At 35.3% G+C, this 15,747-nt stretch overlaps 3 protein-coding genes across 5 annotated transcripts in view; all 3 read right to left on the reverse strand.

Annotated features, from left to right (window-relative positions):
• The window catches only part of LOC100181353 (sodium/calcium exchanger 2), a 17,838-nt gene extending 13,997 nt beyond the window's left edge, over nucleotides 1-3,841 (reverse strand). For both annotated transcript variants that reach the window (XM_018812910.2, XM_009861202.3), the window contains exons 1-6: nucleotides 3,571-3,841; nucleotides 2,997-3,171; nucleotides 2,097-2,278; nucleotides 1,563-1,683; nucleotides 1,331-1,488; nucleotides 287-388 (exon numbers count right to left, since the gene is read on the reverse strand). In XM_018812910.2, the coding sequence (XP_018668455.1) occupies nucleotides 287-388; nucleotides 1,331-1,488; nucleotides 1,563-1,683; nucleotides 2,097-2,278; nucleotides 2,997-3,171; nucleotides 3,571-3,786 (954 nt within the window). In that variant the 5' untranslated portion in view covers nucleotides 3,787-3,841. The remainder of the gene's footprint in view (nucleotides 1-286; nucleotides 389-1,330; nucleotides 1,489-1,562; nucleotides 1,684-2,096; nucleotides 2,279-2,996; nucleotides 3,172-3,570) is intronic.
• Nucleotides 3,842-4,371: 530 nt separating this feature from the next.
• LOC100179009 (protein tilB homolog) lies at nucleotides 4,372-9,316 on the reverse strand. Of its 2 annotated transcripts, none has more exons than XM_002131551.5 (10): nucleotides 9,083-9,316; nucleotides 8,385-8,553; nucleotides 8,041-8,126; nucleotides 7,662-7,794; nucleotides 7,175-7,283; nucleotides 6,817-6,920; nucleotides 6,286-6,445; nucleotides 5,851-5,996; nucleotides 5,380-5,566; nucleotides 4,372-5,048 (listed from the first exon to the last, which is right to left on the reverse strand). In XM_002131551.5, exons 2-10 carry the CDS (start codon nucleotides 8,551-8,553, stop codon nucleotides 4,811-4,813), a joined length of 1,332 nt encoding a protein of 443 aa, XP_002131587.1. In that variant the 5' UTR covers nucleotides 9,083-9,316; the 3' UTR covers nucleotides 4,372-4,810. The 2 variants fall into 2 exon arrangements, with proteins under 2 accessions (XP_002131587.1, XP_026691423.1); XM_026835622.1 differs by having other exon boundaries at nucleotides 8,385-8,555; nucleotides 9,092-9,290.
• A 93-nt stretch (nucleotides 9,317-9,409) lies between these two features.
• Nucleotides 9,410-14,532, reverse strand: LOC100176691 (excitatory amino acid transporter 3-like). Its single transcript, XM_002131567.5, has 12 exons — nucleotides 14,182-14,532; nucleotides 13,313-13,435; nucleotides 13,122-13,197; nucleotides 12,939-12,981; nucleotides 12,534-12,665; nucleotides 11,858-12,018; nucleotides 11,331-11,397; nucleotides 11,123-11,257; nucleotides 10,725-10,825; nucleotides 10,358-10,483; nucleotides 10,110-10,244; nucleotides 9,410-9,750 (listed from the first exon to the last, which is right to left on the reverse strand). The coding sequence occupies exons 1-12, from the start codon at nucleotides 14,441-14,443 to the stop codon at nucleotides 9,552-9,554; spliced, it is 1,560 nt and encodes a 519-aa protein (XP_002131603.1). The 5' UTR covers nucleotides 14,444-14,532; the 3' UTR covers nucleotides 9,410-9,551.
• Nucleotides 14,533-15,747: the final 1,215 nt, after the last annotated feature.

Below are 15,747 nucleotides of genomic sequence, written 5' to 3' on the forward strand. Positions count from 1 at the left end.
TGTGGCTACAGAAAGTTTAGGCTTTTCCTACATAACCTAAATATATTATTAAACAATTCACTTTGATCAGGTAGTAAAAAGGTATCAAAAAATAAATTTATTTATTGATGTAGTTACAGAAAAAAAAGTTTTAAAGTGAACTATTATATCCGAAACACTTAAACGCAAAATAAACTTTTACGCCACTTAATCAACATCATCCGGTAGTTGTAATTTCTTAATCCAGATTTACACTGCTTAGTAACTAATCACTGCCAGCGGCTCTCAATAGATAAAGAGGACTTACCCGCTGGAGGTTGCTGCTGATCCTCGGATTAATTCGTTGTCCACCCAACAACTCCCGAGATACTTTGACACGATACCATGCTCTACTGTGTGGCATTTCATCCTATGTACAATAATTTTAATTTTAATGATTGAATGTAACTTATTTATCGTCGCGTGGCCTGGAAATTGACAGTTGTTATAACACAGTTCTGTTTCATACACCTAGAGATACTTTAACACTTGATATCCTGCTCTACTATGTGGCATTTATCCTATGTACAATAATTTTTGCTAAAATGAATGAATTATGAAACACGTGGTGGAGCAACAACAGTCGTTATAACATGGGTGTTCTGTTTCATACACATAATTGTTGTTTGCTTAATACTGTTAATGCCTTGGTAAAAAGTGAGTTTTCAGGGCAACTTTACAAGCTGTCCCATTTTAATTGTGGTCTACCCTGCTGTCTTGAGAATCTTGTAAAGCAATGTGTCTGCTTGTAATAATCCCATTAATTATTCATGGTACTTAAAATACCGAATATATCTCCCACTTGAACCACACCAAACAGTTTGAGAACGAACTGCCCATGTAAACCCATTAATACTTAATGTGATTTTTATGACTTGGTTCAGGGCATGACCCATCACTAATAAAAGTGAATTGTATGGAATCAAGTGGAAATCTTTTACTAGAGTTTATCTTAGGTCTGTATGAAGATAAATCAATACAAGTTTAGTGCAGATAAAATACATTTCTGTGCTTTAAAAATGCCTTGAACAAATATATAAATTTCAAGGTGTGAAAATTTTAAAGGTCTTCAAATGTTTTATGTGGCACATCTTTATCCTGAATTCATATAAAGTTAATAACTCAATGGGCTATCCAATTTATAATCTTGATTACGACTTGATAGTAGTTAATGTTATTTTGTGACCAATCTTTTTCTGAGCCTAACATACTTTATAAAAGGGACCCATTGCAAAAATCAGGGACAAAAATATGGAGATAATTTCCTAAAATGTGAATCAACAAGTTAAATGATAATAGTTGATGTTTTAACCTGCATCTTAAGAGCTGCAATGTTAGAAGCATCTTCTTCCGTTATCTTCTCTGGTTTATCCATGGATCTCATGAAAGCAGACACTACCTCCTGCATTCGATCGTCTTCACTTTTTGGCCGCTTCATAAGGACGGTATCTTCATTTACATTTCCAAGTTCTGCATCATGAAAATGTGTTGTGAATAAAGTGTGGGTTTTTAAATGTTCCAATTGCTTTTGGAAGCCAACCCACCAATCTCCAGCCTTTTATCTTTTGGCTCCTTTTTCATGCAAATATCTTTATCCGCTAGAAAAGCAAGGATGACAAGAACAGGAAAAAATGCAAAAGTAACGCATGCTTCCCAAATCTCAACCTGCGAAAGGTGTTTAAAGTGTTAGATAAAATTCAATCCAAAAGTACCATACTTGCTTGAGTGATAGGACAAGTTCTTACATCATTATTTATTCATAGCACAGAGAGAGTTGGGAAAGCGTTGGCTATATTTATTTTGGCGTGGTCAATAACTAAGCTTGACATAGCCATACCAAGAGCTCAGACAAGAAAAAAGTGTTAAGGTTTGGAACCACTCCACAATTGGTAGAGTGGCTTGGTAAATAAGTACCTAGTCAGAACATTAGGAGAATAGTTGGCTAATCGATCAATACATAATGATGTAAACTTTGCGAAGACACACTGTTAGGCAGACATTGACATTTGGTTTTTGTGCAGACATTGATTGTGTACTGCAAAAAAGAATTGTAGAGCAGAACAGAGACTTCTATATACCTCATTTGGAGTTTGGACAGCCAAGACTATATAAATCCAACCGTAGGCAAACACGGCGAAAAACGCAGTAGTTAGGAAGACTTTCATTCTATGGATTCTTCGCTTTTCGCCATCAGGTATGGAATATACACACACAGCAATAATTACAAATAAATTGAAAGAAGCAGATCCAACAATGGTTCCTAAAATGTAATAATTTATTTAAAAATCTAAATAATATCTGATTTATATTGTTTCCATTTTTTTTACTTTCTTTATCTTACATTCAACTCAATTATTATTTTGTTTAGTCTAATTACATTTTCAACAAACATGCTCCTTTGGAAAAAAAAAATTCAAGTATCATTAATCCTCATTTAGAAATAGGACATATGGGATATTTTATTTTGTAATAAGCATATGCTCTTTATGGGTTGATTCATTTTAAAATTGCAATCAATGATAGTAGATTACTGCATTATATCAATTTTAGTATAGGGGATTAACCAATCTAATAATCCCCCAGGAAAAGAATTGCTATACAAGGATAAATGGAATTTACACCATTTAAAAATATGGGTCTCTCAAATTTAACAATAAAACTGTTCAATTTGTTTCAGAACAAATTCTTTCATGCAAAAGCAATTAAAGGGACAGTTTGGGCTTATTCCAACACTCTACAAAGGAAACCAGGGGAACAATATGCCATATAATTGCTCATAACAAGTGGCTCCTTATGGCATACATTAAAGAAATAAAAAATATCTAAAAAAGATTCATGTGCAAAGTGTTGTATGTGGTAGCTTAAAAGTGGGCACGAGGTGTATCAAACAGATCACCTATATTATAACCATGGTCACTAGACTCGCTACCCCATATATGAGGATGAAAAAGTAACATTCATTCATATTGTAAATGTACCTGGCCCAAGTTCTCCAGCGTGAAACTTATTCCCAACAATTTCAATAACCGAGAGCAATATCTCTGGAGCAGAAGAACCCAATGCCATAAGGGTCAAATTGGCTACCGTGTCATTCCATACTCGGACTTTAACCGTTTCAAATCCCTCCTCTAAATCAGGGCGAGCCACTTTCACCTACAACAATTGAGTGTTTGATAATTGATTGGTTGGTTACGTATCTTGACTATGCAAGATGCCTAATTTGTAAACATTTGAGTTGCATTTGATTGATTGGTCATGACTATGCAAGATACCAACTTGTAAACAATGCAGATAACCCATGAATCATATTTCAATACAGTCTAATCAGCGTTTCCGTTATTCGATGTTTTGATGTGGACATTTAACAGATTATGTGATTTTTTCTTTTTATGTCTTTCAGTGATAACACGAAATGCGCGTCAACATTTAATACGAATGTTAAACGTGGTAGGGAAACGATTCCTTACTTTAATGGCATGGAACAACTACTGTTAGATCGGTTACTGACATTAAAAATGCAAGGCATAGGTTTGGAAACAAATCGTTTCTCACCTCGGTCGTTTTGCTGGTGATCACTTCGATTGCGCACATAAAGATATCGGCAATTATAGAGATAGCTAAGAAGCTCCATAGTAACCCGGTGAGATAAATAAAGCCCCGAAAGCCGTCACTCCATGTTGATTCGATGATAAGTGGCAGAATAATTCCTGTATTGCAGCGAAATTGAGTATAATCCGGGCATGTGATGTTCGTAAGATTGTTTGCCATAACGTCGGTTCGCAATCAGGCCCTACCCAGATTCGTAACTATTCTCTCTCGCCCTGTAGCCATGCAAATTAACACTGTAAACATTTGTCTACTGCTTGAAAACCATACTTTAACTAAGCAGTAAACAGCGTAAAACTAAACACAGTACGGAACGCGACGCGCTGTATGATTAAATAATGATTAAACGCGACGCAATCTTGCCACTAAATTTCTGACAATGCCAACAACAAATCGACCTGATTGCTAGTAACTTTCCGGTTAAAGCTATTGAACTGAACACCAGGATGGTCTATGCTGTTGCCTGTTATACCTCCGTGGCAGGAATGTCGCATTTTGTGCCTAGCGATTTACTCTGTTCAGAGATATATCTACTACCTGACGCCGAGTAAATAGTTCTGCGAGAGATAGCATACAAAACGCGCACTGACGTTCACAACTCATTTCGCCGCTGACATTTGAAGCGTTCACTCGTCTCACGTTGCGTTCTTTCTGCAGCGTTGCTTACCATTCCAAAGAAAGAGAGAAACAAACCTACGTCTGCACTGACTCATACGTGACGTCTAGCGTTTGGTTGGAAACATACAATTTCCGCTCGCCTTTTATTTCAATCAACAATTGGCATAGTACTGTTGGGTGGAACGGTTACAGTCAGTCCATAATATCTCATATTTCCCTATGGTGTTTTAAAAAATACCAAAACTCTCCTTGAGTTGCGAGGATACAGATATATATTAAACATTTTTTTTGTATACTACCAAATGGGACGAGAATAGAGAATGAAACATGAACCATCTTACCCCACCCTAATACACATAAACAAGGAACACACAAATAATACAGTAACACCACACAAATCTCAATTCACAGTCCAATGCTTGATGAATATACAGTATCAAATACAAATTATAGCAAATTATTGAATCTGTGATGCAAAGTAGCAGAAGTTACTCAACAGAATATATGCATTAACAAATAAATATATAAGTATAGGCAAACCCACATTGCAGCTACAATATTAGACCAGTTATATAAGTGGAGGTACATTTGGGTCATCTACAAAATGTTCAGAGTTCTTGGATTCAATTTTTTCCTTAGGTTTGATAAACTTGTTTTTTACAATGTTTTCCTTGCTTGGGGAATCAGAAGCAATACTTGCAAGCGTGGAGGCAAAAGATTTGCTTTGGTCTACTTCAAGTTTCTGGGGTAGATTAGATGACACTTTGGGACTTTCTTTCTTTGTCTTTTTTGGGGTAACATTGCTCCTAAATAGGTGAAAAATGGTTGAGTATTAAAATTTTGCATTTAAATGTTATGAAACAGTAGGAAACATTGTATTTATAAAACAAGATATTACAGGAGTAACTGAACCAGCTATAAACTTAATAGATTTTATTATATGTGGGTGAGGTCCTTGTCGTGGACATGTAATTAAGGCCAAATTTGGCCCATAACCCATTGCCGTTAATTGTCTTGTCTAAGGAAGGACACATATGCGCACAATGGTAGCAGCGCGGGGCTTTGAATCAATTACCTCTGTGTTAGAGGCAAGAACGCTAACCCCTTTGCCACAGCGCCAGACAATGTTAACTTTACCTTTCTGAGTTTGGTCTATGAGCTGGAACAGGTGGTGGATCTAGTTTTGGCATGGTTACAATCAGGTGTCCAGTTATTTGGGATCTTTTAGCTGTGCTGCTGTCCGGTTTCACTTCTTCCAGCAAACTTAGCTGAAGAAGTTGGCCTTTCATTGTAACTTGTACGTACCAAGGCTGGACATCAGCTTCTGCGAAAAGAAAATACAAACTTACAATGTATCTTTATTTCTATGTATACAAACCTCCGGTTTTAATATCCTTTTTTATATGCCCAATACAAATAAATTGGCCTCGTAGGTAATCTTCTAATATTGTTAATCATTACACTGTGTCAGAAATTTTATTACTTATCAAAATTGGGTAAGCAGCCTAATCTGGCATAAATCCCAGGTCCTCGACAAGAACTTCAAAAAAATAATAGAGCTAGAGGGGTACATTTGGAGCTCTAACAGTATTATAGCACATAAATTACCTATTAGTGAAGTGTCCATATATTTATAACAAGCAACATCCAATACAAACGCTCCGTCATCCTCTGTTTCTGTGAGTGAGAAATCCACTTTTCCTTCGTTTATATTCATTGGTTTCCCTTCTTCGTTAAACAAACGACGCTCCCTCCTGAAACAAAACTCACTATGACATCACATTTAACAAAAGTTAACGGAAATTTAACAAAAAATTTCGACAAAATTAACAAAAAAATTAATGAAATGTTACCAAAAAAAAGTGTTTTTTTGTTATTTTCATAGGCATTTCCGATTCAAGTCAAAGCTTTGTTATGTATTCTATATAGTTAGGGTCTTTGTACAAGAGCCTAGGTTTTAGATAGGCCAGATTTAGCTAATCCCCCCAATTTTTGTTAACAGACAGGAGATGAATAAATTGATATGTTGATTATAATATTCACTTTTCTTTCTTTGGTTGTTTAAACTTAGAGTCGTGAGTTTTTTCTTTGTTCTCTTTCAGTTTATTTTGAATAGAGGTCCTTGATTCAGGAGTGAAATCAACTTTTTCTTTCCAAAATTCTTCGTCTTTTTTCTGCTCCAGTTCTTCCTTGCTAAGGTTTTCTTTAGAACAAAAAAACATTTATTATTTTAGAGCATTAGCTTAAAAATATACAATCAAGCAAAAAATATATCATATAGCCACTTTAGGTAAAAAATGTTATAACACGCATTTATGTTTAAAAGTCTGGACTGTAACATCTAAAAAACAATAAGGTGCAAATTGTAAAACATTGAAAAAATAAAAATAATTAAAAGAACATTAATGTTTTCACTGGAAAATTTGCCAAGTTGATTACATTCCAGCAACCAAAATATTGTAAAATATTATGGCATAAAACTATAGTGTAGTTTGAAAACCATTACAACAGTAAAATGTTCTAAACATGCTGACCTAATAATCTAATATATTTATTTATGAATAAAACTGATACCTTCATTAATAACAAGTTCGTTTGCCTTTCCTTGCTCATTTGCTTCTTTCTTCTGTTTTTCTCTTTCCACTCGGTATTTTTCTTGTTGTTGAACGATTAGCTTTCTGTATTGATCAAAATATTAAAAACATGAAGTAATTAATTAATAACACAAACCTAACATAATATAACAAACTGGTAAATCGTCCATTTCAGCCCAAACATTAAATTTTAGTGGTTTACCAAAAGAAAAAGTAAAAAAAAAACATTTTCTTACATTTCTGTTTGTTTACTACAAAAAAAATTTAAACATGTTTTATTAGATTTTTTTCAACAAGGAAATATGTTCAAAATATTTTATTATAAATTGTTTCGTAACCTTCTACTTTCCAAGACTTGCACGGCTTTAATTCGTTCTGATTTTTCAATCTCATGTCCATCTAATCGTTTCAACTGGGGTAAGGTAGCAAACACAAACTCCTGGTAACCTATATATATTAGAATAACTGTGTGAGAGGTGGGGACATGAAAAAAAAAGACTGTTAATGAATTTGGCTTGCAATGCAACGAGTGTAGATTTACTATAATGAATGGCTTGGTTTTGTTTGCACCGCCAAGCAACTCTTCACGAGTTAAAAGACTGCCACAGGGTTATTTTGTTTCATATACCTTATACAGGTTCACATCTTACAATAAATGGGGTTGATGTTTGTGTGGCTGTATATAGGTACACACAACTGTTTAAAGCAATTACTAGTAAGTTAATTTTTAAAGCACACATAGCCTACATAGAGTTTCAAACCAGGCATCATGTGGTTATAAAGACAATATTCCAACCACTGTGAATGTATAAACTAATTTTTCACCTTCAAACTGAGTACATGGGTTTCCTGTTAAGTAGAGATCTTCTAAAAAGATATTTTTCCTTAAACTTTCTACACTTGTAAGTTCACCAACAAAGTTTACGGTCAAATCTAACTTTGTCAATGACTCACATGCCTAAAAACAACAATAATAAATTAATATGAATTATGACAAAATCAAAGCTAATTACAAGTTTTTAACAAAATCAATATCGATAGTACAATACTCATGTTTGTTTGTTTAAAATTAAAAATTGGCGCCAAGGCCAATTTATCCAAGACTTTTTTCCTATGGAAATTTACCATAATGCCATGGTTGAATTCAAAAGCCTAATAAGACCCTAAAAATTTAATGTATTTTTGGCTCTACTATTTCATTTACCTGTAAGTTTTCAATTCTTTCAATGTTGTTTAAAGCAAGATTTAAATACTCAAGTTTCTTTAGTTTTCCAACATTTTCGATTTTACCTGAAATAAAATCCAAGTAAAAATACCAACTAAGCTCACATCTTTAACATTGGACAAATACTAAATTCTGCTGGCATAATATAATTTTTATAATTGTTGGAACATAAACATAAAGAAAAATAAAAAAACGAGTAAGATATAGCTAATGTATAAACTGTATTTAGCCTATCAGATTATTTTTCAGGATGAAAGCCTAAACATAAATACAAATCTTGAACATAAGGACAGTATAGTTTAGTATAGAAAACTGCAATTAACCTATGAGATTATTTTGTAAGTAGAGGATCTTGAGATCCCGACACCATCGATCAAGATGTTCAATCTTCTCTAGATCTTGCTGATGCAAACTCAGCTCCTCCAACGAGAAGATCTCACATTCGTTATGCTCCGCCCGTTTTCGCACAAGCTCTTCAGTTATTCTCGTCATCTAAGCATCAAGTTATTACATCACAATCAAATAAATCATGTGTACCAGTCTGGTTTTTGTGACGTTGGTGGCCAGTGAAAATTTTGGTCTCTAAATGTTGTTTTTTGATAACCAAAAAATGTACAGACTCTTTGTAGTATTTATGTTTTATGCGGACATTAAATTTGGCACTAGTGAAGAATCTTCCGGTACATAGCAGAATAGGCTGGTGGAAACTGTTAGTGGTTGGTGGTTAGTGGTTATAGGAGTTAGGGGTTAGTGGTTATAGGAGTTAGGGGTTAGTGGTTAGCAAATGAGGTGGGAGGGGAGGAGACTCTTCACTAGCACCCTAAATTTATACAGACCCAGGGCTGTAACCAGTGTTAGTGTATTTGTTCTGAAATTGATCTCCAATGTGTATTTTTACTTACAAAATTGGGTGTTTTTAGCCATAAATAAGTATTTTTTTGTACAAATGATCCGTAACTTAGCTAACTAATAACATATCTATTACCAGTCAACATTAACAAAAGACGGTAAAAACACTTACTTGTTGACCGTTTTATTGTTAAAACAATTTCTTTGTTTCAGTCACTTGGAGAGAGATTAAAGAGTTTAATAAATCTTTACTGATACGATTATGCTGCCTCAGCTTTGCGCAAACAGACCAACGAGTATAAACAAATATATCACGTAAACTGTGTCTTATATCACTGTAATGACTCTGATATTCTCACTGCAAGCCAAACTAAATAATTTGAAAATATTTCAGCTTTCTCGGGACTTCCCCGTCTTTACATAATAATATAATAATAGCTGTGGTTACCACAGAAATCATATATTTTTAATAAACAACAAAATTCTGTTTCAAACCACACTGTTTGATTAGTAAGTTTATTATCTTATTACAATTTCTACCACGATAAGTTATATTACAATTAGTGCATAACACATGTACAAGAACATGATTGTACAAGAAATAGTTGCAATATACAAAATGTCTCCGCTTCGCCACCGAGTTACATTTTTGAGCTTGCTTCTTCCACCTCCATAACTGCATTATCGTATACATGATCATGCTTAATGGTGCTTCCGTTACCATCACTCGACGACAGTTCATCCTCGTCCATTTGTTTAAAATCATCCTTCAAAAGATGATTTACGACAGCAGCTCCAACAGAGTCTCCCCAAACGTTGATCGAAGTGCGGAACCGATCCCTTAATTAATAAAGTGCCAGTTTATATCAGTTCTATATTAATTCAACGTAACTTGGTAGCTGCAATCGGTTTTCGTAAAAAGTTGAACCATATAAGTTCAAACGTAAATCGATAGCGACAATAGGTTTTAGGTAGTAAAATCCATTCCTTTACGGTTTAGGTAGCCTATTCCTACGCTATCTAAAAATGGTAGCCTATTCTGTTCGCCAATTTGAGCACATACAGACTGACACTGCTTATATCACAGAGCTGAAATGTAGCCTACGTACATAGGCCCTACTCTGCTGTATTCTATTTTATTTTTAATCTGTTAGCTATGCATGTAAGTAACACCAAAATATACAATAGGGGAAACTTACAATAGCCAATCGATTGCTAGAATAAGTTCAATGTCATCAGCAGGAAGTCCAACTGCTGCTAGGACGATAATCAGAGTGACTAGACCTGCTTGTGGTACACCTGCGGCTCCAATGCTTGCCGCTGTTGCTGTTAAACTAATAAAGGAACATAAGTGTCAAAAGCCTACTCTTTTTATAGCGTATATTTACTAGTAGAATAAATGTGGATGCAATCCACGAAAAGCTGATGGGTTATAAGTACGACTTACCTTACTGCAATAATCTGACCAAAGTTAAGAACAATGCCGTTAGCTTGAGCAATGTAAATGGCAGCCACCGCCTCGTACAGTGCTGTCCCGTCCATGTTAATTGTGGCCCCGATTGGCAGAACGAACCTGGAATAAGTCACCAATATAAAATTGCATTTTCGCGAATCGAGAAATTCGAATATGATATACAATTCCGATTGCGCTAAATAATACAGGATAGCCCATATATAAACACGCGATACTTTCACGCGTGTATAAGTTGTATATGCCATTTTAAATTATTGCCAGGATATAAGTTAAAAAATCTACAGTTGTCAGTTTTCGTTTTATTTATTCATATTTAAACCAGTGGAAAAATAGTACAAACCTTGCAACTCTACGGTCTATATTGTTCTTTTTTTCCGCGCAGGTTATTGTCACGGGCAGGGTTGCAGAGCTTGAAGCTGTAGCGAGAGCTGTAAGGAGCGCCTGCAAATAGAAAACGAAATGAATTGTTAAAATAAACTAAATTGCCGTTTCGCATTTTTTAAACCAAAGGAAATAATATATATATAGTTCTGTGGAGTAAGATGGGACACTTCTAGTGCTTACTATCCAATAAATATTCTGATAATGTTTTGAACAATTAACAACGGTCTATTTATAGGAGTCGTAAGGATAAGTCTACGGTTTTATAATTCTTTGACTGTTCATTAATGGAACAAGAGAAAAAACGGAAATGCGTCCCTTCCTCCACTTTACTATATATAAAAAGTTCGTAATTACCTGCAGTGCACCGCCTAGATAACTGAACGGATTTTTCCTTACGATAACTGCATAGATGATCGGCAGAACTATAAAACCATGGATGATCAGGCCGACTATAACTGTTACCATGTATAAGCCAAAGCGAGCAAGTTCCTGTTGAAAAATCGTATAGTTAGAAGTTTTCCAATAGCTTTTAAGAGAAATTCGAATTTTAAGTTGACCCAACCTGATTTGGATTTTCCATTGCCATAATCTTGGAAGCAATAAGAAACATTATACCGATCGGCCCATACCTGCAAATAAAAGGGTTGTATAATTGTGGTAAAATATGCATAGAGTAAATGAATAAATGAAATTGATTTCGTCTCTTCGGTCACGATAACGAAGAACAAGAGAATTGACAAAGGCGAAAAGACGGATAGTAACGGTAAAACAACAGTTGTTAAAACACGCTTATTGATAAAAAAGAAAGAAATAATGTTTGGCATATAAGGCGTGGCCCTTACATTCCTATATAGGTTGATGGGCGTGGACAGAATCGTTGTGTTTTAAAAGCCTGTTTTGTGTTTCAGTACCGGACTGACAGTTCTATTCTGTGGGTCAAGGACCCTGAATTTAGGGCAGGTGTTCCACTACCCCCTACCATGTTATCACTAAAGTGCAGTTATTTAAATGTTAACACATTTTAAAAGTATTATTCTACATTGGTAAAACACGTTTAGACGTAAAGCTATAGATGCATTTAATGCTTACCAGATCACCATGCGAACCATTTTTAAAACAGCCTCGTTAGCGCCCGAAAAAAACTTGACGACGACTTCGCCATCTTTACCCATTTGACCGATAATCACCCCAAAGATAAGACAGAAGCAGATAAGGCCCAACGCATTCAAGCCTGACTTGGATGCAGTGACCTGTCAAGGAAACGTGCTTTAACTTGAATTAACGGTTGAATTACTTTAAAATATTTTAGTTGAAGCCGAACTTCCACTGCACCCCGTATACCCATGGCACGCAACTAGAAAATGCTTGGAATTTTGGTAAACGCCAGTTCCTGTTCAAATCAGATTATTTTATATATAGACTGCTTCAGGCGTTCATAGTGAATACAACTGCATTAAACATCTGAAGCCAAGTTACCCCTGGTTTAAATCGAACCAATGTTCAATTGATCTTACATAATATGTACAAGTCAAAACACAAATATGCCTAGCAGTATAGGAGCAAATATTCCAAATTTAAAGGGGCGTTACCACCACATCTAAGATACGAATATTTTATTGGTCTTATATGTTTGTCTTGAATTTGACCAACAAAAAAACGTTATTAGATTGAAATTTTTTGTTCTAGACTTTTAAAAATGTACAGTTTTTTTGTAGCATATAGTTTTAAGTCTAGAGTAAAAATCACTTTATTAACCCCCGCTTACCAGTCTATAATCGATAACCACGTCTTGTTCTGATACAGCAGTCATATATGCGGCTGTGGTATTCGCCATTGTTGGTTGTACCATGACAGATACGTTCATTTTGGTGGTGATTGGAACTCTTGTTGTAAATTCCTAATATACAGAAATTCACAATTTTACAACAATAGAAATTTAGAATACAGTATAGTAGGGTGGGGAAAATAAGACACCCTTTTCTTTTCTTTTCTTTTCTCGCCCCACTCGATAGCAAACAAAGAACATTTAAAGAATTATAAAACCGTATGCCGGTGTATCGGGCATGTGCTAAAAGTGTCCCATCTTACCCCACAGATCCATATGTTACACACATAGGGTTAATCTAAAATCGATGCCAAGAAATGCATATACTTTTACATTTGTATTTACCTGGGTAAAAGTTGCAGATACTATGTTTGTCGGGAAAAGGTTTCTGTAATAAGAAAAGTGTAAGCATGGGTTGGGGAAAATGGGACATTTATCATCTTTTTTTTTATCTAATTTGGTAGTAAACCACGCTTTTTGACCCCACAGTTCTATATACGGTATATAATAGCAACCAATAAAATTTACCTCACAAGATCTAATAAAGTGTCGACTGGTTCCGCTTTGCGGATGGAGCCTGTTCTATTGTGTACCAGCCGACCGCCTGTTAAGACATTTATAGTTCAATAGTTCATATATTTCTGTTGTCGGGTATATAGGCGTTAACGGTTTATGTGTCATCATGTTAGGGTGATATTACTTGAGGTTTTACTCAGTACCTGGGTTAATGGAAACGACAAGAATGATTCCCATTATTACGGAAAGAAGTGTGGTTGTGATGTAATAAAGCACTGCCCGGCCACCCAATTTTGAAGCTGCTGTCTTCGGTATAGTTGACACAGCTGGAATAACATAAATATACCGTAAATAAATATTTAAATTTGGGGATTTGTGGGTAGGGTGGAGAAAGATGGGACACCTTTTCATTCTATTTTCTTGTCCCATTTGGTAGTAAACAAAGAATATTCAAACAATTGTAAGACCGTATCCCCATAATTTCTATATACGGTGACTGTTTCATGGCATTTTGCTCGGGAAACCGAAAACCAAATAGCAAATGTTGCAGAAGAGTTGTTTACCGCCAAGAAACTCGTAAAATAACGCCAAAAGGGCTACGGGTTATACCACAAAACACATCACAATAGAATAGACGTCCTGAAACCGTTCGTGCAGTGCTGGAATTTTGAGCTAAATTTTGCATTAACAAAGAATAGAACATTGCATGGTCTAACGGTTGATGGGAAATATAAATATTGACGAGGGTTAAAACGAACTGACGCCTGTGTTGTTCAATGTGCTATTGTCGTACTGTACAGTTTGAAACGATGAATGTAACTTGCTTTATTTATCCTCGCGTGGTCGGAAAATGATATATACAGGTTATCATTTAATTTCGTATTTTACGACCGTATAACAAAGGACTTCGTTAGCACAAATTATTTTAACTGCTATTCCATTTTAAATAAGTGTTATGAAATCGTTTGATTAATTAATATTTTTGATCCAAAGGGATACACAACACATGCATTCTTGTCGATAAACACTAAAAAACGCGTTGAGTTTGTATGATTTCCACAAACTAGCTTACCAGTCACAAGACTGCAGATAATAATCGGAACGATCACCATCTTTAGCATTCTCACAAAAAGTGTCCCCGGAAAAGCAAAATAAGCGATGTCCAGTTTGGATAGATTCGCTTCCCTCATTGCGATACCGAGCACCAAACCAAAAACAACGGCAAGAACCGTAAGGATTAAGAGCAATTCTCGCTTCAGGAATGCTTTCCAGCATTTTGCAGAGCATTCGCAGCTCGGTGCTTCAATATTGCGGAATTTGGTGCTTAGTGGCATGGCTAGATCTTAGACAAGCTTTTTACGGTAACGATTGCTGGGGAAAAAACGTTATGTCAAGTTTGATCATGAGAAAACCTAAAATTTTTGACGAGTCTAGCTCTTTTACCAAACAGCCTTTCTATAGTTGTCGACTTATTATTTTTACCCCGATAAACGCTATTACGTAAAGATGAGCTGCCGATGAATAGGACGCCGAAACTTTGGTTTGCCAAATAATAAATTGAGTAAGGGGAACTCCATGTAATGCATTTATAATATGCCTGGTCGGAAGAATGAATGTACTAAGAATTGCCTCTATATAGGCCCTAATTGCGAAACATGAGCATATATATACATATATATATGTTGCAATAAACCACTTTAAAGCATAGATTTAATTTCTATTACGACTACTCTACATTTTGACTCCCTTCTGATCTAGATTTCACTGCTATATCATTGATTCGAAACCCCATCGGTTCGAACTGCGAGATCAGTTCAAGCAAAGGTGCGGCAATGCAATCCGCCTTTTTTGTGACATTTACTTCTTGTCGACAAAAAAAGTACGTCACCCTTATATATATATATATATATATATACTATATACACCACGTAATGTGTCTGCCTACATGACCAAACTTCAAGACTGGGTTCGGCTAAAACAAAAACTCTAATTTATCAAACAATTATTCACCGTGAAATACTCGGGAATTAAACAATGCAGATTGCTTATGTTTTAAACTGGCAGTATCTTTACATTACCCTAAGGGCATTCTAAAGAAAAGGTCATAAAATGTCCGACACTTTACTGCGTATTAGTTTTTAAATTTAAGGGACATGGTAAATTTACGCTAGGCTTGGTGCAAGAGAAAAAATCTAATTCCAATACAAATCTGAACAGAGGTAATGATTCTTAACTCTAACCATTGAACCGTGCAACGTAATCAATCACCGTGCAGCAACACTGGACAAACCGCCGCAAACTTCAATTTAGAAATTCCACAGTTTTAAATTTCGCTCTGCTTTTTACAATTCTGCGCACGAACAAAAAACATGCAATCTGAATTAATAATAATCCTTTCTTGCTTCTTTCGCTCAATCATTCCGAAGGAGCAACACCCACAAATAGTCGAGTTCTAACTCAAGCATGCAAAACCAGCTGTGTTTTGTCTCGCGTTTTGGTATTGTGTTTCTTCATACCGCAAAGCTGTGGAGTCTGCTTATTATCGTTTTGGTTAAAGTTGTTTATTCGTCGTCCTTTGAAGGCCTGTTTAAATTAACGAAACAAAGATAATTTTGTTTGATCAGGTTAGAGATTTAAA

This window comes from Ciona intestinalis, chromosome 8, assembly GCF_000224145.3.
Source record: "Ciona intestinalis chromosome 8, KH, whole genome shotgun sequence".
NCBI classification, from domain to species: Eukaryota; Metazoa; Chordata; class Ascidiacea; order Phlebobranchia; family Cionidae; genus Ciona; species Ciona intestinalis.